Source organism: Melospiza georgiana, chromosome 3 (assembly GCF_028018845.1).
Source record: "Melospiza georgiana isolate bMelGeo1 chromosome 3, bMelGeo1.pri, whole genome shotgun sequence".
Classification (NCBI taxonomy): Eukaryota; Metazoa; Chordata; class Aves; order Passeriformes; family Passerellidae; genus Melospiza; species Melospiza georgiana.
Window position 1 is genome coordinate 23,746,897 of NC_080432.1, and position 27,983 is coordinate 23,774,879.

At 41.5% G+C, this 27,983-nt stretch overlaps 1 protein-coding gene across 2 annotated transcripts in view; it reads right to left on the reverse strand.

Annotated features, from left to right (window-relative positions):
• ALK (ALK receptor tyrosine kinase) overlaps positions 1-27,983 on the reverse strand; it is a 306,734-nt gene that overhangs the window by 38,984 nt on the left and 239,767 nt on the right. For both annotated transcript variants that reach the window (XM_058020712.1, XM_058020710.1), the window contains exons 9-11: positions 20,975-21,144; positions 10,053-10,147; positions 8,552-8,695 (exon numbers count right to left, since the gene is read on the reverse strand). In XM_058020712.1, coding sequence (XP_057876695.1) covers positions 8,552-8,695; positions 10,053-10,147; positions 20,975-21,144 — 409 coding nt within the window. The remainder of the gene's footprint in view (positions 1-8,551; positions 8,696-10,052; positions 10,148-20,974; positions 21,145-27,983) is intronic.

The window sequence follows — 27,983 nt, forward strand, 5'->3', positions numbered from 1 at the left end:
TCTGATTTAGTCCCTTGAAATAATACATGTTCCCTAGGTATCTGCCTATCTGACCTTGGCAAACTTATCTCTAGATGATTCCACAATACACAGCACAGCTGGACCTGAAACTGGCTGCTCTTTGCTCCCACTGGGTTCCAGGGACTGGGGATCAGTGAACTACATCTAATTCCACAATGCTTTGAAATGGCCCTCTGGTTCCTTAAAAGCCCTGGTTGAACAGAAGGAGAATGTCCTTCTGCTGTAGACCTTACAGCTTCAGACTCTGAACTGAAGCAACCAGAACAGCTTTTGTATTTTCTGCCTTTAGGGCAGACTAGAGGGGGCTCACTTCCAGTGCAGAGGCAGTATCAGAGTAACAGCAGATATTGCTGGCAATTTGAGATGAGTCAATCTACACTAAGATTTTAGAATCTGGTTTCTCAGAGCTTGAGAGGATGGGGAATGAAAAACCACAGATATGTTATGCCAGGGAGTACAATGGAACCTGGAGATGACCGAGAACAGGAGGTGTTATCTTGGATTTCTGAAGTGGTCCTGTTGCAATGGATACAGTGGTGCATACAAGATTGTTTCTGAAGCCTCCCAGATTCTGCAGGTGCTGCAGCCAGTGCTAGCAAGATTATTTATTTGCTTTATTCAGGTAGACAAGAGCAGGAAAAGATGTGTTTCAGAACTAGCAGAGCTGGGAAGTGATTTTTGCCCAAAACATTGCAGCAGGGAGTCTGGCCCAAGTGAAGTCCATGGAGAGACTGCACCTGATTTAAACCAGCAGGGATTTTAGTAAAACCTACAGCCAGGTGTTGCATGATCTCCTCATTTGTCATTGCTGCACTGATGTGCAAACAGCCCTACTCCTGTTTATAAATACTGGAAGCCAGTCCAACATGGAACAGCTTTGTCACTGAATCCAATGGGACATAATATGACATAGGAAGAAGTTGCCCCTCATTTCAAGATAATTAGGACAGATGGATCTTAGTTACAATTCTGGATAAAGACTAAAACCCCCACACTTCCCCCCTCCCCACCATTTCACAAAGCCAATTCTCAGTGTGCAGATACAACAGCCCAAGGACTGAAACCTCTAAGCCAGCAGCAAAACAGAGCACTGCCTGCCTTAATAACCCACCACTGCTTTTTTAGAAGTAAGATTTCACTCCATGCAAAGTATTGATTTTCTCTTGATTCTAGAAATGACTGCAGCATGTCTTATGAGCTTGGAGAGAGCATTTCTACAGGTTGCTGCATGCCACAGCAGTTTACAGTAATTCAGTTTGAAACATTATTTTGATCTCCAAAGACTAAGGCAGCAGCAGTGAATCGAAAATCCTTAAGTAGCTTGGTGAGGAGCATAGATTTTTTCCATCTGTGACTAGCTGTGGTCTGTTTCATGGTGCAAAACACATCCCTCCTTCCTTCTGCAGTGTGTGGCAGGATAACACTGCCAGCACTGGGGGAAGAACAGCAGGACTTTCCAGGCTAAACCTCTCTCAAAAACCAGCAGATTGTGGAATTCTGCCCAACTTCACACAAGTTGCACATACCCAGTGTTCAGAAACAGCTCAGAATTCCTATGGCAAGAAACAACAGGTAGTTTAAGGTAGTTTAATGTAGGGTCCCTGTATATTCTGCAATTGGTAGTTGCAAGATGCTACCCAGGTTTAAAAAATGGAAATATCTGTTTAAAGTGTGTGGGGGGGGGGGAACCTGGAGGAACCTGGAGATTCAGATTGGAGTACTACATTTCAGTGAATAATTTATACATCATTTCAATTTGATAGAATCCTCCCCTATAAAAGAAACACGGTAGAGGAAAGATAAACATTCTGGATGTTCACCCACTCACCTGCCCTCCTGCTTCCTGGCAAGCCCCCCAACAACTGGCAAGATCCCAGAAGCAATATTTTGCAAAAAACCTGTATTTTTGGCTCTATTAAAACAATTGAAAAAAAAATTTCTTCCTTCATAACTTTTCTTTCCGTAATGAATTCACAGACTGATATATTTACACACAGAGTTGCTCATCCTTTTGCACAGCAGAAATTCTAGTTTCACACAGTTTGTCTAGATATATGAAATGCACAGCAATCAAGGTGCTGGCTTTCAGCCACGGCAAGAAGGGGAGTAATGTCCTGCTCTTGGAAAACAAAATGAACAAAACCCCACAAGACTTAAAATGACTGATTTGTTAGAAGCTCTGATACTACTTGCAGCCCTAGGCAATGCTGTTGCAGGCACTGCTGCAAATAACAACCAGCAACACTGAAGAGAAAACCATGGAGCAAAGCCTGAGGCATATTTGTACTTCTAACATAGAAAGCAATTTCACTGGCACGTGTACAGCTCACAAACTCCATGCCCCAAAACAGACAGAGGCATTCTGGCTATACCTCAAGGGCTAAATGCATTAACTGGCATTTGTCAAATCAAGCTGGTTTGAACCTAGTTTAAACCCACTGCCAACCAAAACTTTAGTGATTTGAGCAAATTGCCAACCAAGCACCATAGTACTTGGCTTATTTTGGAACCTAGAGTAACATGCTAGTGAAATGCATCAGTGCTTTTAAACAATGTGCAGACAGTTTGTGGTACTTGCTGTGACAACCTCTATTCAGACCAAAAGGCTATTCCTGCTTCCAACAGAGTAAAAATCCACATTAATGAGGGCTGTAAATTCTCCTGTTTCAGAGGCATAAGAACCCCAGTGGCTGAACTTTTGGATGCTATTAATTCTTCCTCACAGAGTCCATTTTACCTCTTTGTTGCAGGCAGATGCCATCAAGCCTGATACCATGACCAAGTGGAATGTTTTCTTCATCTATTTTAAAATCTTCCACAAGCTTCCCTTGCCTGGCAATATTTGGCCAATATGGGAAGTCAGAGGCTTACAGGAAACTGCCCACCATAATCTTCACTAACATTTGGATGCCACTGGCCCCATGGGTTGTGTGGAGAGCTGAAGATTTTACTCAGTGCGTGAGCAATCTCAGTTATGCATTACCAATAATTCCAGTGGTCCATGCTGGAAGCCTGTAGGGAAAAATACACTACAAGCATACATAAGAAACATGCTCAGTGAGGTAAGGATTTCAATTTTGCTTTGGGTTCTGGCATTTAACAGTGTTCTGTGAGCAGTAATTGGAGATTATTACCTTTCCCAGGATTGAATTTGCCAGAGATTAATGGGGCAGGAGTTGAAAGATGATGGTAAATGGCAGAACTAGGTTGTGCTCACAATCACAGTCCCATACCTGTTAAGTGTGTCTACAAAATGCTATTAAGGGGCTATAAAATGATCACAGAAATTAGTGAGTCTTGCCAGCAATACAAGAACCAGTTACTGAGGTATGGCTAGACTAAGAGAGGTCAGCTTTTCCACCCTTTCTGGAATTACTATTTCTATCTTTATTTTCTGAATGAGGGCAGCAGTGAAAGACTTGGATAAGTCTTTCAGTTCAACAGGAGGAGCATCTGCATCATGTCAGTGATGACAAACATATGCCTGATTGATCCTGAGTATCATTTCAAAGAAATACTCAAAAGCCTGATTCATGCTTTAGACATTTCTTAAGAGTTTATAAATAAGGAACACTCTCAGGGCATTCTTGTAGGAAATTGTGGTCAGTGTAAGAGGGTAAGAGCATTACTGACTTTGGACAGCAATGAGAACACCTTGTTTTTTTGCCACCTTCTGAAATCAGGCACTAACAAAGCAGCATGAAGAAAACAAATTTCTTTTACCTTTTATGATTCACAGAGTCTTCCATACAGGGTGTTAAGTGACACATCCTAGCAACCTTTTTGGGATTTCTTTTTGCTCATAATTACAAAGGATGGTAGAAATGCACATTAGATAACAAAGACCAAGTTGGGCGGAGGTGGAAAAATTATTTAAAACATTTTCTGAGATTTACAGCAGTTTCTGTACAATTTAAACTGCCATTCTTAAGAGTGAGCAGCTTTGAAGTGTAGGTCTGAAACCTGTGAATTGCCCTGTTTATTTCAAGTGCATGATTAACTCTGGAGAGCAATTATGCCAATTCAACTTTGCTAGGTTGTATCTGGTTGCATGCTGATTTTCAGTATTGCACCGTTGCTATTTTCAATCCTACAGAGAAAGCAAGTGTAAACACTGCAATAAAGAAATTCATACCTACATATTGTGAGATCCCACTGTTGTGTCTGAACATTTCCATCACTGTTCAAAATGCTACTTTTGTTGGAGGGGGGGCACTGGGCTGTTATTTACTGTGTTAATTGATGCATAATACAAAAATACAATTCTGCAGATACCTTTATTGCATTATACCAACAGTTCAGTTAGTATAATAGCATACAAAGAGCAACCAAATGTAATTTTCTTTTACTTAATACTTGCTCCGCTGTCCCTTTCAGCTCCTTCATCTGATTAAGTAATGTGACTGAGAGTTCTTCCGAGAAACAGCCATGGAAGTGCTCAAAACAGGACTCTCCCTGATGAAAAACTCAAAATCTGTGCAGCCACTAAATGCTGTGGGGAAGAGGCTGGAGGAAAACATCCCAGTTTGGGTAAGAAAATTATTTGATGGCAGTTTCCATGCATGAAATCAGGGCTGCACAATGGCTGGTGGATGTGCAGAGCAGCAGGGACAAAACAATGCAAGATATGAGGGGGAAAAAGGTTAATATTTTTGCACATTTCACAACATGCCAGTTTTGTACTGTGTGCCCTGACACAAGTAAGTTGTCAGTGGGACAGAAGAGAAGCTGAAACATCAAAAGGGAGGCTATCCTCATGGTATTTAAAGCCTATTTAGAAGCACCAGAAATCTTTAATTAAAGCTTGATTGCTCTGTGTCTTGTTATCTCCTTTTGCCTACTGAGAATCCTATTTTGTCTCCTTCAGCTTCTGTGATAGTAATTTGTTTACCTCAAGTTCCTCATTATTGCTCTCTGTATCTTTATGTGCCCGAATTTCCCACATTCTAGCCTTGTGTATAAAAGGAAATTGCATTGGTTTGATATAAATTGACTTTTTAATTGGTAGTTGAATGATAGTATGGTTTGAGAAGCTTTCAGTTTTACTTAAACTAATACCTAACCAATTTAAAACCAAAGCCAAAGTAAGCCTGGGTTTACAACAGAATAAACAACACTCAGCCTTTTGTACAGATTTAACCATCTCAATGAAAAATCCTGGTTCCATTAAAGCTGATTCAGTCTTCTGGCATATGCAGACCTTGTTACAACTGTTTTTCAGGCTGCTTCCAGAATCAAGTTTCACCTGCAACCTTTCAGCAAGAAGCTGGCACTCCAGCAAATAACACATCATTAGTTAACTGATAAGGAAAGCATTTGCACTGCCCTGTGAACATCTATCTAATGGCCACCTTGCACTGTGAGTAGCTGTGTGATCTGAAAACCACAGGAATTTTTCTGTGCTGGTCCTGGTCATCAAGGAACTCGAGAGAGAAACAATACCACATTAGCTGTAGACATTTCAGGTCTTATTCCATCCCGTGTGTTCATGATCCCAGCTGTGACACACTGCAGAGGGTAACACATTTCTGGAAGCTTTAGGGTGTTTGACAGTGTGGCTGTATGATGTGTTTTGAATCTCCAGTGTGCAGGACCTGGAGGCCCTGTGGGCCATGGCCAACTGTGGCAAGGCTGAAGAAGCAAGTCTGAGGGTGCAGGGCCTGAGAACAGAGAGGACAGGGGGGCTGGTGGTGTCAGCCATCAATTCTGCTGGAAACACATTTCCAAGCACAGGCAAAAGCAGCAGGTGTGTATGTAAGAGGCTGTGCTCAGATACAAAGGAGCAAGGAAAACAAGTGAGCTTGTTTGGATTTAATGTTGTGTAAACAAAGTGCTGCCTGTCTTTCAGGCTGTAGCTCCTGCTGCAAAGGCTGAGCAGGCCTGGGGACTTAGGGAGGGCATTTTATTATCCTGTTGTCTCATCAGCTTTAGGAGCACAGGTCTTTGTTTTAGTAAGATTTCTTAAGAAGGCAATATTATAGTATGTGATCCATCACACAAGTCAAAGATCCTATTAACTGTAATTACTTTTAGCTGAGCTCATAGTGGTCAGTGTAGTCTTTGGGACTTCAGGGGGGTGCTGATGCTGTTGGTTCACTCACACTACAGTAAATATGTGCCCATCAAAGGAAAGGCCTTCTCAGAATCAGCCTGAGGTTTCTTAAATGCATTACGGGATGCAGAAAGAAACAAGATTAAAGCTGGGTAAAATACATAGCCCAGGGACCAAACAAGCATCTGCAGTGTTTCCTGACAGCAAGCAGGGGCTCAGCAACACAAAGGGAAAAGGGAATTTGGTGCTGCAGAGACCCTCAGAAATGCAATGACTTTCACTGCAAGAAGCTGCCACTCAGCTCCTCTGTTTCTGCCCTGTCTACTCTGAGGGCACAAGGGGAGAAAATTGCTGTAGGAGTAATTTCAAACCCCAAGGGCTAGAGACAATTTTAGACAGAATATGAACAAGACCAAGGATAAAGCCCAGAAAATAGGCAAGCTGTTTTAGATTGGAATTGCCTTGAATTTTCACCCCAAGGTCATCACAAATTATTTTAATTGCTCGAAGAACCTCAGTGACCTTCTCTTCTACCCTCATGCAATCTGATTCCCTTTATTTCTACCATCCAAGCCTTTCTTTAAATTGAATTCCTCAGACAGGACAGGGAGCAGAAGAGCTAAATGATGTCAGAGTCTAGTGACAAGCAGGAAATAACAAAATTCTCACAAAAATTTACAGCCACGGGATTTCTAGCCCACGCACACTTTACATTAACTTTGCATCTAAAATCTAATGTTTTTTTCTGTTGCTAAAACAGTAGGTACCCTGGAAGGAAATGTATACTTGCCTTAGGAAACTACATCACCACCCACAGAAAGTCAGCCAGAAATCCATAATCTACCCCTGCCTACAGATGCTACCATGAGATCACTGACCCAAGGGCAATACTGAGAGCACTTAAAAGACAACTCCACTTACAGGCAGGAAACAGAGATACAGATATTGAAGGGAGAACTTCAAAGGATCTTCAGAGAACATGTAAAGATACTTTTGTAAATTATACCTTTGCGACAGCCCAGGCTGACACACAGCCTCTGTAAGAGAGCTAAACACAACGTTTGTGGCTGAAGTGCAGCTTCACCCTGCCCACCACCCTCTCCTGTGGGCTCACTGCCTCTGTCTCCCTCCCTCGGGGCTCCTGGCAGTGCTTCTGCACTGTCCTTGCTGTGTGATGCTCAGCACATAAAACATCAGTAAACTCCATGCGATGGGAACTCAGCTGGCCCTGCAGGCTGTCCTTCAGCCTCTGCTGCCAGGGCTGGTTTCACAAGAGAGCTCATGCCTGCTGTGGCAGCACGGGGTGGGCTCATGGATGTAGCTTTTCAGGGAGGCTCTCAGGGCTCTGTGGGGCTTTTGGCCACACTGACCAGACTGCCGTCAGCATCACAGCTAACACCATTAGTCCACACACCTCAACAGAACACTGCAGGTAGCAAAGTGAAATACAGCCTAGAAAAGAACACATGCAAAGAACTCTTCTTAGGCAGAAGAGTGGGAGAGAAGGAGGCAGCAGGAACAAATCCTTAGGCCTAATGACAGGGCAAAGGAGGCATTTATCAACCCTGCTCTCTAACTTAAGAGGGGAGGTATTTCAAATTGGCAGGTAGCTGCCCTAAGTGAGGAGAAGCAGCTGCACACTGTGCTGGGGTTGCAGTTGTTACAAGCTCTTTCTTGTCTCTTCTGCAGCCACCCCTCACTTCCATGGCCAGCCCTGCTGCCCCAGGCAGGCTGGAGGCTGTGGCTGCTTGAACCAATTAGGGAGAGAGGCTGGCAAGGAGGAGGGAAGGAAGCCAATTCAAATGGAAATGCACCTTTGAGGCCCAAAACAGATATTGTGGATATGTGGGAAAGCCTGGGAGAGGAGAGAGGGAAACATTTGGGAGACAGCGATGGGAGGGTGAAGCACAGTTAGGTTGGAAAGGCTGATTAGGGTGGAAGGGCTAATTAGAGTTAGGTTGGAAAGAAGAGCTGAAGGGTAAGGGAGAATAAAGTAACATGAACACACAAGACTGACATTTCCAACTAAGTCCAGTACTGTACTGTTTCAAATGGACAATGAGCATTTACTGGAAAAGTGAGGCTACGTTAGTTCAAACCAAGTTTGTATCAACCAGAGTTGGGTGTTCAGGTTAATAAATGCTAAATTCAGTCAATTTGGACACTTCACTTTGATTCTGCCCGTTTTTAGATGACCATGACACCAAACACACTTATCTTACAGTTTAAACCCATGTTTTACTTCAAGGACCCCCCTCTGGTTCTTTGACCAGCTGGCAGCCTGTTACAGGTAAAACCAAATTACAGTTAGCAGCTAAAGGTAATCTCTTTCTAGAGCATGTTTGTTTTATTTGTAAGGGACTTGGGAAAAGCTCTGATCAAAGGCTTTGGGGAAAAAAATTGCATTTAGCCCCATCTAAATGAAATCTGTGCTAGTTGGAAATCTCTCCTGTCTGATGATGTTTCTCAGACAATTACCTGCTGGATCAGAAAAGGGGGCACTGCTGAGCTGGAGATTTCCCAGGAGCTTTTGTTCCCATCCAAACTTCTTCTGGCCACCTCTACTGGTGAGCAAATTGTTTGAGTCTGGAGTGGTACCTCGAGGTGTCTTCTCTCCACTGACTAGAAAACAAGAATTCACAGATTGGTTTATGGCTGAGGGGGACTGAGTCACTATGTTACCCAAAATTGAAGCTAAAATAAGGGCTGCAGACTTCTGTGCTGAGAATAGGAGCCTGCAGTCACAGGATTTAACATTATTAAAAGAAATGGGCACATTTACTTTCCACTATTGTTACGGAACTGAGACAAAAGGAAAATAAACAGGAATGAGTGGTAGGCAAAACATTAAGTGAAAGAAGACACAAAGCAGAAATACAGAATACAATCTTTAGCAACTGTTATAAATTTTTTTTAGCCAGTAAAAGCAGGAGGAATTTTTTAAAATTCTATCCTAATTTTAAGATCTCTTTGAATACTGTAACTTGAGGTATATTGCACTTGTGCACAGAACCCAAGAGGTATTACAGCATAAATGGAGAGACTCATGCCTCAGGCAATGCAAATTAACATAACACAAAGCAGATGAAACGTTCTGACTGCAGAAGTGGTTTAGAGGTTTTCAGTCCAAACAGGGCTACAGAGGTTGCAGCTCCAAGCATAGGAGAAGAAAGGATGTGCTCAAGTTCTGTTGCTCAGCCCAAGGCAGAAGTTTAATTTGTTCAGAGCAGCAATTCTCCAGCCCTCATGTAAGCTGCTGGTCTGAGGTACAGAGTGACAGATCATTGAACACATTTACAAATTAAGCAATTCACTATGCATGAGATTATGAAAGATGAGTCAGACACAAATGTTTAATAAAAATCTACATGTGCCATCAGAGGTACAGACTGGGCATATTCTAGAGGCCAGTCAATCACAAAGCCAGGATCAGAATCCAAATTTTTCCCCAGAGCAGCAGAGTGTGAAGATCCCAGTTTCTGATTCAGACTTAAATGCATGTCAGTCTAAATAAAATAACCTTGTTCTAATTTAACCGGAGTATTGTGCCCAGTGTTATTGCAAAGTTAGTGTCAATCACAGGATGCCTGTCTTTTCCCAGCCAGTGTCCAGCTGTCATTCATTTCGATAACTGTCACACAGCAAACCAGGTCATGTGGAAATCTATAATCACACGCTGCCTTCTGCATCAGCCTGGCTGGACAGGTGACGGTTCTGCCTCAGCTGGAAGCTGATCTCCCTCACCCTGTGTCTCACTGCCCACTCATGCCAAACTAGGAACTCGCTCCCTGCCCAGTTCCACCAGTAAGGGTGCACCTGAGTGGGGCCCTCTGCCTAAGCACAGTGATTTCTGACACAGACCTTTGCCTTTCAAGAGTCTTTTGAAGATAATGACACCCAGCCCGTTCCCCACAGTCCCCAAATTTCAATTACATGGCAAATAAAAGACAAGTCGCTTGCAGATAAAAGGAAAACTTACTTGTTAAATAACAGTCCAGACTAAGGGAGACATTGTCAAAAGCAATAATGGCATCAGAGCCTTCTTCCCATGAAGCGGTGATCTGAAACCAAAACCTGCACAAATTGGAAAAAATGGGATTAAACTCTGCTAAAGAACAGGAAATTCAGAGCTCTTCATAATTAAAGCAGCTTTTGAATGGTGGAGAAAAACTTTTCACATATAAAAATATTAAATTGGTAGAGAAAGTATCCTCATTCCTAGCAAGGAAAGATGATCTGAGGAGGGGAGCTATTCAGTAATATAGGTGGAGAGAATAAGAGAATATTGCCCCTCTTCCCTCCAGACAAACAGCCTGAAGAAGCAGAAGTGTGTGTATGCATGTTGTCAGAAAACAAAGTCCCCTGGATTCTGGTACAAATAAAAGCTCAACCAACCAACCAGACCCCTAAGAGATTTTAATCTCACAAGTGATTTACACGCTAAAGTGCTGAAAAAATAAGTAGGCAGGGCTCCTGAAGTAATTTGGAGCTCCTAAAAGGAACTGGCAATCAAAGGCTGGACCAATTTTAGAAAGTATCTGGTGTTGATGCGCTCTGTAGGAAGTAAAGGGTGTCTAACAGCCCTGGCAGTCACAAAAGAGAGGAACTGACACTGGGTAGTCCACAGGAAGAGCAGAACTCATTATCTCCTTAGAGAAGCTGAGGAGGTTTGCCTTAAATCACACCCTGATTTAAGGAAAGCTGGCTTCTGCTGGGAAGTTGTGTCACTCTTACGTTACCAGAAGAAAAATCACTGTAAATTCCCTCAGTGATATTACAAGTCAACAGGAAGAGCAAAAATTACCCACAACCAAATACTTCAAATCTGACAGTACACTGACCACAGATTAATTGTGGGTACTCATGGATTTAGGTTTTCTCTTAGCTTTGCAAGTTCATGTTCTCTCCATGCATATCTGCCACATAAAATCATAATACTCTGCTTAGGAAAGAGAAAAATTTCTGAAAGCAGCCAACCACAGCTCAGCAGTTAGATACAATGCTCAGAGGTTGCATCAAGACTATAAAAACATGAAACAATCACATAATGCAGAACAAACTGCAAGTGAATAGGAAATATTATTTAAACCTCATTCTCTGTTGTATCTTGATGTTTTACACCAGCAGAAGTTAAACCATTCGTGGGTCTCTTTAATGTAGATCTATTGCTGGTGCTTCTTGCTTTATATTTTAGAGATAAATATTCAGTCAGAATGTGAATTCTTGCAGGTGTTTCAGTTCAGACAAGAAAATGATGGCAGAACAAGGTATTTTTGAGGAGCACCCCTATTTATTTCAAAAGGCTTTAGAAATCCTGGCTCTTCCTTGCAGCAAGATCTAAACACTGGCAGAATTTTTTTTCTTCTCACAGACTCTAGTCCTTTCTGCATGGCACTGGGTCTAAAATATTTTCTCTCAGCTTTGTGTATGTTATTAGCATTCCTACATTAGTCTTGGTGATTCCTACAGTTTTAATATATAGCTCTCCTTTACCAGCAAGCCAACCTCAAAACCAAAATTCCAGTGAAGCTGCCCTGGTCCTAGGCATATTTATTGTGGGACAGCATATTCCTGTGTTTTGAATGTGGATTTTGACTGAGACTCCTGTCAGCAAACGTAACCAACTTCCATGTTGTTCTCCAACACAGGGCAGCTTTCCAGAGGGGACAGTGAGGTTTGGCAAGTGCTAAACCAGACCCCAGGGATATTTGTGAGGATATTTTGAGGATATGTAGATTGGAATGTCATTGTCTTCTGCAACTGGTGCTCTTGCTAAGCTACAGCTGGGTACAGAGTCAGAAAAGCTGACACAACCAAAGCAAAAAACTCAAACCAGAAAAAACTCCTGTCAGCCTCCAAAAGGTGCAAAGGGTTTAGAACAGAACACAGAAAATATTTCTATAGTTATGATGTTCCTCCTTCTTTATTTCTGGTAAAGAAAAGCAACGATGTTCCAACACTGAAATTTCTCACTCCTTGGAGATATGCATTGCACATATGGAGAGACTTCACTAAAACTGACTTTTTGTGTTCTAAAGACATGAGCAGCTGCCATGAAAGAGCAGGTGTCTGACACAAATAATAGTGGATATGGTGAAGGAAGAGTATCCCTAGCATCAAAGGCAACTCCAAATTGCAAGACACACTTTTCCTTGCTAAATGGTCCATCTTTTTTAGCTCAAAAGGTGGCAGCTCTATCCATACAAGTCTGAATATCACAAAAGCATATTTTTAGCCTTCCAAAATCCATAAAAAGTGCAACTGCAGTCTGATGCTGCCAGCAGTCTCACAGTTCTTAGTTGGGATACCTGAAACCCCTTGTGGGTATGTCTAGGAGGAGAACAGAAGGGAACATAAAATCCTTGGATATTAAATTGGCTTCTGATGGAATTGGCTGCCCTCCCCCTGCCTCCCTCCCTCATTTGCTTTACAGCTGATATCCCACAACACTTCAAATGAAATTACAGGCTCTAGCATAAACATAAGCTGTTCACTTTGAGACATACCATACAAGACTTAAACAAAAGCTATTGGACACACAGAGCGGGCTCTGAATTTCCTTTTTCCTGCAAGTCACAGTGCCAGCAGCAGAGATGATTGAACTGTGTGTGAAACAGGTCCTAAAGCACCACAGGTGATGACATTCTGATGTGCTATGGAGAACCAGCCCCTACCTCAGCCTGTAAAATACAGCAGAAGCTTCTCCTTCCTTGTTGAGTGCTGCTGAAATGCCCAGGAAGAGGTAGGGTGGAACCTGGCTCAGCTGCAGGTCTTTCAGACAGCTCTGAGTGAAAATCAGTGCCCTGCACACAGTGACCATTGAGGGGACCAAGTCTGGTGCATTTGAGCCTCAGCCAATTTCCTCAGGGTGCACAATAAATGCCACTTGCAGACAAGGACACTGATGTGAATTTATGATTGTAAGGTGTTAAACTGAGGCTGTAAAATTAATTACAAAGACAAACAAGCAATTGCTCTCTGTTAGCTTTTCCCTCCAGTACTGCAGACTTTAGCTCAGGGAGCATGAGAGACAGATACCTCTGCAGAGACTACAGAGCACCTTCTTTCTGCCTCCAGGCAATGGAGCACATCTAAAAATATCTTCAGGCAATTTCCTAAGGTTCATGCCCTAAGGTGTTACACACTGATGCACTTTTCATGTCATGCCTCTTCAGTCAATAAAGGGTTGTTCTTTTGAGAATTATCAAATGTTCAGTTTCTAAGACCTTGAAGGCATGACACAAACCAGTATTTCTGTTGTTGAAGGGAGTGCCATGTCACATGCCCATGTCAGAATGCAATAGGTTGCTTTTTACTTTTATTTACAGTTCATTCAAGTTAAGAATCAGCCTTGCTGATTTCACCTGCAGGAACACCGGGACCAGAACTCTTGAGAAATTTCCACAAGTTCATCAGGGATACAGAAAAATTACAGAAATGCCTCCAAAATACAAAAATTCTGTGAATGCTAAACACTATTAGGACCATCAGTGCTGCTTGGGTTGCCTATTAATCTTATTTTTTGCTAACACGAAAGCAATTTCAGTACCAACCTTCTCTTGAGACCAGCATTTCTGCAACAAATAGTTCATCATTTTATCTTCTCTTGTTTAATGCCACTATTAATTTAGAAATACGATGTCTTTCAAATTCCATTGAAAAAAGATCATCAGTTAACCAACATTTCAATCATTAGCTTTGGTGGCTTTAGCTTAATGGGCTAATTAAGGGAAATTTAATCAAAACTTAAGATGGAAATGTCACACATCAGTGAGATGGAAAAAACCCCACAGACAATCTCATTCCCTCGCTCCCTCTCTTTATTTTTTCCCCTTTTCTGTTTGATCCCTGAAATCAATGAAATAACTCCCTGTGACTTTGGTGGGAGCTGACACTGAAGCAGCAGCAGCAGCAGTTACAAGAAAAATTACTGGACAAGACAGCTTAGCCACAGCTGGTGGAGATACAGTGTTCTGAGCTACTGCAGTGACTCAGAACAGCACAGGAGGTGACAATCTCCCCAAACTGGGGTTTGTGCACAGATCAAAGAGGGGCAATGCTGACTGCACACCCTGCATCCCCACTAGCCCCAGCACTGCACAGACACAGCCCCTGCAAGCACAGATGCTGCAGTGAATGGCCAGGAAAGAATATTCCTGAAGCCAGTTATACAGGAGCAGCCAAATTACTGCTGGCAAGTTTGTCGTGACTTTGTGGTTTAATAAATCCCTGCAACTTCTTCACGTGGAAGCCAGATCCTCATCAGATAAGTCTCTGTTTGTAAGCTAGATTTCTTGACAGGAATGAAAGTATGGCAGCTATGAAACACTTCAATGACTTGGATATTAGAAAAATTACGACTTGAGGACTTGGAAATGACTTCTGAACTGTCTCCTTTTGCCCTACTCAACCTGGAGCACAGCTAGAAAGAGGATTCCTTAGATGTGTGACAATTTGGCAGTACAAGTTCCACCCTGCAGGGCTGAGTGTCAGCTGAGCTGTGAAAGCAAAAACATACAAAGGCCTTTTAAAAAGAAATTCTGTTTGAGGCAAATAGGAAATGCTGTACCAGGGGGACACCCTTCCCCTCCTCCTTTCATTCTCCTCTCTGGGGAACATCAGCTCCTCTGTTTGAAGGATACAAATTTTACATACATTCAAAAACCACTCAAGGGTGACCACTGCTCAAATATTTCAGTCACAGATAAGAAATGACACAAAATGAGATTTTTTTTTTTTGTTTGTATCTTTGGTCCTATCTGCGAAATGTCAATCCAGATGAACAGTTCTTTGAAAGTTTAATTTAACTCAGTTAAATCTGACCAAAACAGGACAACATCAAAGCTTCTGGTCTGTAACCTTTCCCACTTCTCAGGTTTTTTGAATCTTGGGTTTTATTTCAGTGTGGTCAGTATTTGAGCTTTGTCACATCACCCTGTGTTTTCTGTTCAGCTCATTCTTTTTGATTACTTTTTTTTTTTTTTTCTTTCATGATTCTAACAGAAGACCAGTTCTCCCCAAAATATTTGGGGCTTATTAGAGAGGGAAATGCAGAACTAAAAGTGTGAAGATGTATTTATGTTGGCATAAGCCTCCATGAGGACAAACTCTTTTGCACACATCATCTATCCCTATATCTTCATTGCCCAGAAATGTTAGGTTTTGCACATATTCTATCTTCTTCTGATGAAAGGGGAATAAAAAAGCCATTGAAGACCTCTACAAGCTGATTTTGTGCAAATTCTACAGCTCCCTCCCTTCAGTAACTACTCTGAATTTCACCTAAATATTGTCCCTGGCTCATACAGACAGTTCAGTTTTCATTACCCAGACTCAGGCAGCTGCCTTCATGCCATTATTTTAGAAAGCCTCATAATCATTATTTTTTTTCTTTTGATCATAAAAGACAGGGATTATTAACCAAGATTGAACATTAATCTCCTCCGTACCCAATCCCCCATGCAGTGACACGAACACAGCGTGTCTGTACGTACAAATCTCATTTCATAACTGGTAATGTTTTGCCTCTGATGGAGATGATTTCTCTCCCTACCTAGCTAAAATAATTACAGCTGAACCTGCTTGAGACCGAGGTATTCACAGAATAGAGAAATTTCAGGTCACTAACCCTTGTTACATTCGGGTTCCCATTAACTTCTCTGTTACAAATGATGCATTGTTAGCTCACTTCACTAAGGAATACTCACTATTTGGGATAAAAGACACATTTAGAGGAAATAAGATTATTTGGAGAAATATAAGCATGTTAACCAAACTCAGTTATAGTGACAGAATTGCCATGCAGGAAGTTACTTAATAGCTAGTAATAAAGATTGAGATTCAAAGGTGTTATTAAAGACAACCATGCATGTACAAAATCTGTCACTCTGCACACACTGTCACAAAACCCCCTTTTCAGATGCACAGAACAACGTTTTCAGAATAACTCTTTCAGAAGGAGGACAGTCAGACAGACATAATTAATGCTAGAGAGCAGAAGAGCAGTGATCTGGTTGTTAAGATCTCACTGCTTTTAACAAAATAATTTGTGGCCACCTCAGGGCAGCACAGCCTGGGCTTGTAGGGCGGATGGGCGACAGACTGAAGAGATCTGGGTGCAGATGTGATGTGCAATTAATATATATTCACAGAATATTCTGTGAATTAATATATATGTGGTCATGTGTGGGCAGACACATGACTAGCTTGGGTGGAGGGTCCCCATTTCTTCTTAGAGAATAGGAAGAAAATTTAGGAATAACATGAGATAAATAAGCCCCTGGGTCAAAAATATTGCCAAGAACCTTTTCTTTCCAAATGGGAAGCTGACACTGGGAAACTTATAAATAATTTCTGAAAGGAGTGAGAGGGAAAGACAGAGCAATGCAAGAAAAATTACTGGACAAGAAGAGTGCTTAGCCACAGCTGGTGGAGATACAGGGGTGTGAGATGAGACCATTTATTTTTACTGCTGCAATGAGTGAGAGGCTCGCCAGGTGCTGTGGCTGCCATTGAGACCAGAGCTGCTGAAGGAGCCAGACAGAACAGACAATCTCACTCCCACGGACTGAAAGGGAATCCCAATGGATATGGAAACCGAAACCTAACGAGAGCCAGTGTAGTTTGTAAAAACCCAGGAAGTCAGCAAAATTGGAATAGGTAATGAAGCCAGCTAAAACAAAATAACAAATGCAGTTTTTGGGATGTGAATTCTGACTTGTTGAAACAGAATATTACCCTTTGAGGTAACTGCTGTCTGTAGGATTTCTGCTTTCTTCTTCACTTCTTCAGGAACCTCTCATCCTTACCCAGCCTTCCAGGTAAGTCACCTTACTGATCCCCTCCAAAATAATAAAATTCTCAGTCTGTGTTCAGGAGAAGGTCATCAGCAAGAAAATAATTTTGAAGCTCTCCAAGCACTATGGGACCAAAAGAAAATTGTTTTTTCACTTTCTGAACATGCTTCCCTGCTAGAAGGACATGACCTGGCCTTGCCATCAGTGACAAGGCAAATGGTGCTGCTATTCATGACTGAAAATTTAATTTCTAGGGACCTCAAGTAAACTCCTCGTATTCCTTCCTCCATCTGGACACTACTCACACTACTCATAGAGACTGGCTAAAAATTTAGATGTTTTAATGCCAAAAAAATTGACCTTAAGAAGAAAGGAAGCCAAAGAAACCTTTCTAACCAGTAAACATTTTAAAATTCTTTTTATATTTCCCCACAGTCTTCTTCTGTCATGAAACTGCATTGAGGTGGGACAGGTTACTATTAATATTAGCTATTTTTACCAGATTCCCCTTACAGAGGTTACAGTGAAATCTTTTAAAAGCAAAGGACAGGGTTAGTAGAGAATAGAGACCTTGAAAGTCCAGAGCTGGGCTGACTCACATGGAATCTACTTCCAGGCAGCTTCAGCCAGGTTGTAGAGGAACCCAAAGAACTTTTAGTCTACATGCTGCTCCACATGGCTGGCCTCAGCTACATCAAGGGAGCAAAAATCAAGATATTTAGAATTTGTTTCTTAAAGTATTAATTTTCCAGTCAGGCTTCAACCTGTTAGAGTTAATCCTTTTCCACCTCTCATGCTCTGTAGCAAACAGTTGCTAAGTGTTGGTGATAGTGAGCACCAGCCTAGGGCAAGCTCCAGAGAATCACTTAGTTACATGTGATTGTGTTTTATCTATGTGCTGTACCTTGACCACACTGTTTAACTAACAGAATGTCTAATTATTAGCTACACAAATCACTCATCTTCAATTACATCAGGCTTCTGTTTGCTCTTGCTGTCACATTCCCACAACATTATCATTACTAAAAATTAAATGCACATGTACTAACTAAAAGCAAATATATAAAATAAGCAAGCCCAAACTACCAGCTACACCATTGCTTTTAAGACTGTTTCCTATCTGCATTTCTGTGAATTAAAAAAGAACAATCCTTGACAGGCTCATCATTTTTCACTGGAAAACAAATAATAATTTTCCAACAAATAGTAATTTTCCACTAAGTCAAACAATCTTACAATAAGGTGTACTCTCAACCCAAATGTTGTAGTATTGCACTAATGTGTAAATTCCAGTAAGTACAAATAACCATTTCTCTAGCTTTCACTAATCTGTGCGGATTATTTGATTTGCAGATAACGCATCCTTTAGAGAGAGGTAAGTGGCTCTACAGGGGATAACAAATCACAGCCAGGATTGTTCATGTTGAGTATATCTCACTGGCAACTTAAAATACAGCACCTCTGGAGGTGCTGCCTTTTGCCTCTGGTAGGCACAACCTGTTCACCCAACAATTTAAGGAGCTCTTGCCCACAGCTGGCTTCTTTAATTGTAGCTGCTTTGATGGCACATCCTCAACCAGGCCCTTGGCCCTTCCTTCCCCATGCCCAGAGGATACTGAGCACTTGGAATTGGGTTACAGCTCTGCTCATCAGCTCTGCTGGTCAACACAACACACGAGCTCTGAGGATTGTTCTGCTAACATCTGCCAGAACAAAAGCAGGTAGATAACTTCAGGAAGATGTAAAGTGCCAGCACTTCAGCTTCTTTCAAGTCCATGCAGAAGAGGTAAGACCTCACACAGGGTGAAATTGTGATTGCATGTGTCCAAGGTTGCCCAGGCTAACACAGAGCCAGAAATCCACCATCCCTCAGCCACAATTTTACTTCTTTTTCTTACTCCTCCCTCTTTTCTGTTATTGCCAATTCACCTGAAATGTTCTAGCTGTGATTTTCTGCCAAAGTATAATTTCTCCCAACAGCCTGAGGGATATCAAACATTTAAAAAATGTCTGTTTCTAAAGATAGAGCTGATCTAATTTCTTGGAAGTCTTCCTAATGATTCTTTGAAGTGCTGTAAGCCAAACATGGAAATTATGGCTAAGCAGCTTTTAAACAAGCATGCTTTTGAGCAGTTTTAGAGCATATTATCTTGTTATTAATAACACTTTCCATTCAGCTTCCCAGGCACAATGGAATGTGCTTTAAATTTGTGTGAAACTGGTACCCTGGTGTGCTTTACTCGAGAGCTTTACTTCTTTGTGGTAATTTAAACTTTCAGCTCCTCCTGTAGGAAAATCTGCAACATCATGGCTCTAACACAGACCCTCACAGCCTCTGTCACAGGAACCACTTAGAAAAAGACAGACACAGCAAGCTTTCAGCAGCACCAGCACTGTGTTCAATTAACTACTTCTTACAGTTCAATGAAACTGTCATTTAGCTCCATTTATATACTGGAGTCTCACCAGTACCAGTTTGGTGTGTACTTCCATAGAATTCATTCCTAATCTGTACAGCAGTCCAGATTTCCTAAGAAACAAGTTTTAAGATGGTAAGAAAGATGCTTGCAGTATTTTCAAGTCTCACAGGAGGCTTCTTTCTTCCCAGGGAGGATTGGTTTCAATTAAATCAATCTTAGAAGAAAAATTCATTAACATAGCGAAGTTTCTGTGAATAAATAAGGCCGAAAACTTTTCAAGAGACACCAAAACTTCAAAGTTTTCCTTGCTTATGTCTTTACCTCCCACAAACTCCCTTCCTTCAGGGAATCCATCTGCCTTTCTCTGTAAGCAATGGGGAAGTAAGCGTGTCAGCACCTTATACATAACAGTCAGCACTGTGTTATCAGCTGAATCCATGATTTCTCATGAAGCACTGCTAGCCTGACTCCTAAGATCAAAGTGTTCTCTGCCTGACTGTGCAAGCAGAGAGAATTTAAAGGAAAGCAATAGTACACGGGTACAGAATAATTCAGGTACAAAACATTCCTCTGGCAACACTAGGAAATAAATCACATAAATAATAATGGCAAAATAAACCATTCTTCAAAGGAAACACAGCTGAAGGGAATGAAGCAACCAGGTATTTTTACAAATGGTACTTTACCAGTGACTGCACAATAAGCTTAATGCTGGCATTTTTAAAATCTTTGACGCACACATATTAATTATACATTCAGGACCAAAGCATTGGCAGTGTCCTTGTTGTATTTGCAGCCTATGTGCATCCCCAAGTGCCAGGGAGATAAAAAGACATATTCATATAATGTTTGTTCAAAGTTTTGAGGAGGCAAACTACCCCTTAATGAAATCCATTATTTCTAGGGCACAGGTTTCCAAAAAGACAAGGGACACCAGTGCTCATGACACAGATGGTAGATGCATCTTGCAGCCTAAGGGCCAGGGCAGCAGGAGGTGAAGTATGTCTGTGCCTTCTCTAGAAACATCACACATTAAAAGCAAACAAGGAAAGAGAGTATTCCCTTAAAGATAACTGGCAAGAAATAGCTAAACCAACACTCTAAATAAACATATGCTACCAGATAAACCTTCTGTGCTTAAAGTCAGAATAAAGCCACGGACTTGCACAACCCTTTATCAAGGTGAGCTTCTGCTACAGCTCACACAAAGGCTGATCCATCAGATGGATTCTTGTCTGATTTTGCAGCAGGCTCTTTTCCCACCTCTTCATCCTCAGATCTAGACACATTGATCACCAGGGGCTTTGGTACCCAGAAAAAATGTCAGCTATGGAGCTCACATCCAACTCTAGCAAACCATGCGGGAGCACCAAACGTGCAACATAGAACAGTGTGCAAAGAGTGGGTCCCAGTCAATGAAATGGAGACACAGAAATTTAAGCACCTTGCTGTAGACTAGCCATGGAATCAGTTTTTGAACCAAACCTTTGACTTGGGAGCTGCAAAATTGTGTGCTTTGCCCAAAATATTCAGTTATTGTCTGCTTCCAACAGAAGATGCCTCACAGAGGACAAAGCACTTCTGCTTGAGGGAACAGCTTCCAGGAGCAGTGCTGGCCATTTTCATGCCAGGTAGCTAGTGCTGCCAGGGCTGATCATCATGCAGAATGAGGAGAAGACTCATACCTGTCCAGTATCTCTGGGAGAGGTAAGATCACCCACTGCCACATTCCCAAACCCTCGCTGTTCTCGGAATGCCAGAACGTCCAGCTCTGCTCCTTTCCTGTCTTGTTCTCCACCAGCACCAGGGAGACATTTCCCAGCAGGACACCCTGGATGAGCCATGACATTCGTAGCTAGAAGAAATAGAACATGTGAGATTAAACATCACAAACATTATTCAAAAGTTAACAAAGTTATCAATTCCTCTTTCCTTGCTTTCCAATCACCAAAAAGTTGATTCTGCCATCCTTATATAATCAATCACTTTAGGAAACTCCACAGATATGGAAGCCTGTAATACTCAGTATATGCTATTAAACATTGAAACTACTGTGCTTTTTTGCTTTCTCTTTGTAAAGTTGATTCTAGACAGTCTGTTTTAGCTTTCACATATGTGGCTAATTTTACAGGGATAAGATTATACTTCTCTTTTGAGCAGTACAAAGACTACACTCCAGTAAGATGCCACCTAAGAGATTCAAGTTAAGACTAACAACTTATTCAGTAATAAATTTTTATATTCCAGCAGCAAAAAAACACAGGCAGAAGACTGCAGTAAGCAGACACATCACTAGTAATCACATCCTCATCCCCCAGATACTATTTTCAAAAATCAGTTTTTATTTTCCCTCCAAGTTTATACAGATTTTTCAATTAAAGTTCAGTAATAATTTGGCGGGTTTTTTATTAATTAAAATACTTAAGGGAACCATTTTTCTAACATTTCTGTTATGATAATGTAATTTAATCAATTTCTATGCATTTATCCCTGTATGTAAAATTATTTCATGTAGTTTTCTCATTTTATGACTTTCTCACTCTCATTGTATGAAAAGAAAAACAATTCCTTTCACATCAGGCCAACTTCACAATCCAGAGTATATGAACATAGTCTTCTTATTTTCTTGTGAAAAGAAAAGGAGCTAGCCTTTTGTTGATCAAGAGCACAAGTAAAACACCCATATATATTCTATTCAGGAGCTGGGTTTCATCTCAATAACCAGTAGAAGTGAGAATGCTGAAGGAATGAGTTCATTAAAGCTACATTAACGATGGATGTTTTGGATACAAGAAAGTGTTCAGCACAGTATCTGGTGTCCATACATATTAAATAAAGCACTCTATTTTTCAGCACTTCAAAGCCACCACCAAAGTCAGGAGGCTGAGAATTCAGTTTGTATTTTACAAAGGAACACCTGATAACATTACTTCCTTGCTTTGATAGCACAGAACATCCATATCCATTTCTCAGCATAAAACAAAACTGCTAAATTTTGCTTGCTGTTCCTATGTCATGGTGTAAGTTTGTTCTGGCAGCCAAATCAGATGTAGGCATCAAAGTGACAGAAGTGTTGCTATTATTCCTAGTTTACGATCACAATTTTGGAGTGGGTGGAACAAAATTTTGGGTATCCACTGCATTAATTATCAGTTCTGAATTTGGGTAAACACTACAGTTCATCTGCCTATCTCCAAAGCTACAAAGAAAGAAGTGACTTTATACTGCAAAACTGTGACAGAGACTGAATAATCTACATGGGGCTCCTCTCTCTCCAGTCCAAAAATCACTGGACTTGCCTGGAATCCACTGTACTGTATGACCCAAGGATTGATAAATGTACAAACAGATATGCCAGCTTGTGTCTGTGAAAGCATTTTGTCCCATTATTTTGGCCACACATCCCAAACTGATGTGTAAGATTTTGAGTGGTCCAGCAAACCATCACAGGTGCCCACAGCACTTCTGGGGACAAGCTGGTCAAGCCTGACTTCCAGCTCACTCCCACCACAGTTCTGGGAAAGGATTAATGGAATCCCATGGCTATTTCCACAGTGTCAGGCAGTGGAAACCACAGCATGAGGTGTGAGGATTTTCACCTCCCAGACCCCAGACAGAAAAAGCAGAGTCGAGCAGGATGGCCAGGAACTATTTCAGATTCACAACATGATGGCCATGGAGGCAGCTGAGGAGGGCTGAACTCATACCCAGCAACCAGAATCAACACTGCTGAGAGAGGCTGCTCATGGTATAGGGGGCTGATGCCTTCAAACTTGGTGTCTGTGTGGCTACTCCTAATAGGTGACAATCAAGATGCAAGAAATTGTTGGGTATTCCATATTTTCAATTGCCTACAAACTGAGGCATTTTTTTAGTGTCAATTTAAAGTGAAAATTTATGCCTTTCAGACCCAGTAAAGCAAATTTTCCTTTAGGAAACTGATCAGGACTTAACTATTTGTTTTAATAAGTTTGGAATGCCAATGTATATTTAAAACCCTCCACTTATACCAGAGAAAGCAACACCTCTTACTGAGACTCTGCATGTCCACTTTTAGGACCCAAGTGCCAACTCCCTGTGCAACACACTACATGACATTTTTAATACAGGTGAGTTGGAGCAACTTCACTGTGCCATTTTGGTAGTTTAAAATTTGAGAGGTAAAGCAGAAGGGCAGAAGCTTCAGACAGCTTCTAGGCAGAAGCTTTCAGACCTCTGTCTCTTCTGGAGACCTGCCAGAAGGTAAGAGGCAACATCTACATGGCCAGGAGTGAGGGAAGTGCGAGCCTTTGATAGCTGTTAACGTAACACTAGAGCAAAAGCTGAGGCAATTGATGAATTGGAATGAATGCCTTTGCACACATGTCAGCTGTTTGAAGGAAAGAAGTAGCTGGCAATAGATGTGGGAGATCAGCTCATTGGCAAAGTGCAATATGCAAACTCTAATGAACTGGCTCTGAGTGAATCGACTGGCACTGTGTCCAAATGGGCATTTTTTGGCTGTGATTTCCATGGTTTCTAAGCTTCACAGCAGGGCAGTCCAGGTCTTTTCACACCTGCTGAAGTGAACCAGAGCAGATGATGAGCTGGATACCATAGTAAAGACTTCTGAATGGGGCTGGCATTCATTGTGTAGAATACAGCATCAATGATGGCAGATGGCACTACATACACAGCGCGCCCTGCAAGCAGAGCAGTGGCACATTTGGAAAAATCTAAATCTGGGCTGTTGGTGGAATACCCCAACATTATGCATCAAACATCTCCCTCTGTGTTAAACTAGCAGCAAAATATTCAGATGCTAGAAACACCACTGAGAAATTAATTAAGCATAGAAGGTAGGCAGTGGCTCAATGGCACCTTGCTTTCTGGCTTTAGAGCCCAGCAGAGCTGCTGATCAGCTGTTCATATGCAAACCCACTGACTCAGTAAATGAAATGGTCTAAACTGATCTGGGGAAAATCAGGGAGGGAGAGTCCATGGTAAATACACAGCATATTGAGGCAAAACTCAGGTCAGATGGCTACATGTACTGCACTGCAAACACCATCTGGAAAGATGCCTTCTGAGAATCCCCTTAGCCTCTGAGCTGGTGGAATTTCTGAACTTACAAATAGGGGACTCGATTCATCCCAGAAAGAAAAAAACCCCAAAAACCTAATCCTTATCAATATCAACAGGGCTTGGCAGGTGAAGAAAAACAAGCAAGGTAGATTTTCCAGCACAAGCTGCATAATTTCAAGACCACCTGAGAACTGAGCCTTCCATTTTACTTCCTTATGCAAAAAAAAAGAGAAATAAAATACCAAGAACCTTCTGGGTGAAGTTTGAACTTGCTGACACCTGTGAATCTACTTTAATGGCTAGAAACATTCCAGCATAAACTATCTCTGAGATGCCTGACCGAGGACCAATGACACACACTTGCAGCAGCATAAATAAAACATTCTGCAGTGACACTCTGGAGAGCTGCTGTTTCTTTTTCCTCCCTTTCTGCACGGCAGTGATGCTGACTATTAGCATTATGGTCCTACCTGGCAGGAATTGATACTTGGTCATCTCTAACACAAGGGAAAAAAGGAACTGGAAAAGAAAAACATACTTCAAACAGGGCTTAGAGTAAAGTATTTTTAAGAAGACAGAGAAGAGTCTACAGGCATTTTCTTCCTAGGAAGTGCAGTAGTTGGATCTCACTGGTGACTCTCTGGCCAGCAACACCTCAACTCTAGACCACAGGTTTTCATCTTGTGAGACAGCACATCACTTAATTCTGATGCCCCCAGGCCTTTGTTCACCCTCTCCATTATGCTTGCTCAAAGGAATTGCTCAAAATTTGCCTGACAAGGAACAGTGGATTCCTGAAATGTAGACATTTATTCTCCTAAAAAACATTACTGTTCCCTTGGGTCTTCTTCACTGGAAGAGAAACAGTAGAAATTGTTTTCAGCTGTGAATGCAGTGACCCAGTAAACGTAGCTCAGGTATTAAAGGAGCTTGGAAAACATCTCACTGTTGAGCAGAAACTGAAGCTGCAAGTTGGGATATGATTTGCACAGAATTAGGCATTAGCTGCAGACCCCTTTGCCAAGTCTCAGTGAGCTTTGTACATGCATATGAGCTACCTTTGACATGTGAAGTTTATCATACTGACGATAATTCTTTTCTTACTAGAAATGAGAAATGGCTGCATACAACAGTACAAGCAAAGACATCTATTACCACTGTTCAACAATTCAGGCTTGGACTCTTATGAATAATAAAGAGGATCAAAAGGTCTTGTTCCTGGTTTTTGGCCAGATCTACAACAATGCATGATAAGACTCTCTTGTAGTCTGCAGACACTTCTGCTTTAGATGAAGACTCAGGTGTGAAAGCAAAAACCTTTTGTAAATGATAGAATTTTAATTATCTGATCTGATTATGTAGCTTTAAAATACCTAGGCAGGCAAGAGAAGCTCATGTTTTATATGAACAGATTATCCATTTATTCTCACATTATTTCTTACTTCATTTCAGAAAACAGACCAAGAGAAAAATAAAAGCAACAACAAAAGAGAAAGTGTTCAGAATTTTGCTGTCAGGGGATTGTGGAACAATCAGCACTCAAGAGATTTCAGATGCTATAGACCCTCTGATCCAATGACACAAAAGCCACATGGGAAAGGGAGCAAGAGAAGACAGATAACAGTAAATAAGCTGTATAGATTTTAAAAACATTTTAAAACAAGAAAGTATGCTAAGAACATTCTGTCAAATAAAGCAGATGAAAGGTTGAGCTAGAGGCATATCTATGTTGCATTTTTCATGCTCGTACATTTTCAGTGTCAATGTTATTACCATGTACGCTTCTAAGTTATTTAAAGCTCAAGGAGCAGAGGAGAAAAAGAGACACACTCTGCAGGTGTAAGCATGGGGCTCAGAATGCACTCAAGGAATGATTTATATTATTGACTTACATGCCTTGAAAAAATTGCAACACTTCTGCATAGAAAAGAGAACTGAATTAATAAACAGAAAGGATGAAAACATCTTTACGTCTGTAAACCTGACTGAGAAGGCAAACTTCAACTATATTGCTCTACATCAACATGTTATATTTATTTTTGAGAGTGAGTACATTTACATACAAAAATAATTTCAGATGTTAAAGAAATCTGGCCAATTTTAGTACTAACTTACATAATATAATGGTAGCTTTCAAGAAACAGCTAGTTGAAATGTCAAAATAGCACCAGAAAAATATTTTCATTATTTTAAACACAGCCAAAAGCACAAAACAGGAATCTGTTTGTATTGTTTTCCAGCACAACTATACCCTTGAAAATGTTTGACCCAGGGCCTACCAGCAAAATGAAACTATCTGGTTCCTAATCACAAAGCAGTCCCTCTTGCAGAGTCACCTTACTCCATGGAGGTGCATGCAATAACATTTCAAGCTAATTTCAAATCCACCCCCACGCAGGAACAGCAGCTCTGCTGTTCCTCCCTTCCCTCTGACAGCCCACACCAAAGCTGCAGCTTGGCTTTTACTTATCAGGCATGGCACTGAGATTCAGTCACAGATTCCCTCGAGCTGAGCAGAGCACAGCCTTTCTCAAAATCTGCTCATGTTTCTGGAGTGACTTCCAAGCAGAAGCAGCAGTAACAACCCACCACAAAATGAAATCTTGCAGGAGAGATGCAAGACTACAGCCCAGGCAGGTACAACTGTACCAGCCTCTTGCTTGTCTTTATGAGAGAGAGCCACACACTTTGGGAAGAAACAGGCATGTTCCTTGTGATCTACACGTACCACAACATCCTCCAAGACCTGAGGATGCAGACATCAGGGAATATCTCGAAAAAATGGAAGGAAAAGCAAATCAGCACATGTGACTGCACCTTCACAGCAATAATGCTGGGCTGAGGGAGATGGGATTGCCTTCTTGTCTTGGAAATGGGGGTCAGAACTGAGTCTTCAGCTTCCACACAAAGGTGAGTAATCCCTGGGCACCTGCAACACTTCTGCCAGCTCTCTGACTTTGTGAAGCACTGAGGAGTGGGTGGCCATGACAGTTTGGAAACTGTGCACACCTAGGAGCTATCAGCTGTGGCAAAGCAATTAGTTTTGCCATGGGTGGTGTCTGAGATGACAGCACTTCCCTTGGATTTAATTGCAATGTGGTTTCCTAGGTTCCCAAACATCAGTACAGCTTCTAATGACATGCATATGGATTTCTTCTTCAAAATGAGGAAATGCCTATCCATCCCATGCTCCTCTGTCAGCCTTGTACATGCCAGCTGATTCCCACCCAGAGAAGGAGAATCTCAGTGTGACAGAAGGGGCAAATAATGCCGTGCTTTACTGCTTGAGCTCTAAAAACCCTGCCTTTCAATCAGGCCACTGTTTGGCTTAATTGCTTGCACTTCACATGCATCCCTATGCTCAATTACACGTGCTTTGCTTTCAGTGAACTTTTACATGTGGGTTAAAAGGTTTTCACTCTTGATTACTGTGACTGTTTAGTTCCAGAAGCATTTCCTGAGCTTTTTGTTGCATCTCCCCTCTCTGGCTACTTCAGGGTAATAGAGCATCACTTCATGGACTATGTGAACCACTTCCTGCATTCACCCAAGATTTAGTAGAAGCGCCACAGTCTCCCTCTTCCATACAGTGTGGGTTTTAAACACAGACTTAAAGGGGTCAACAAGCAA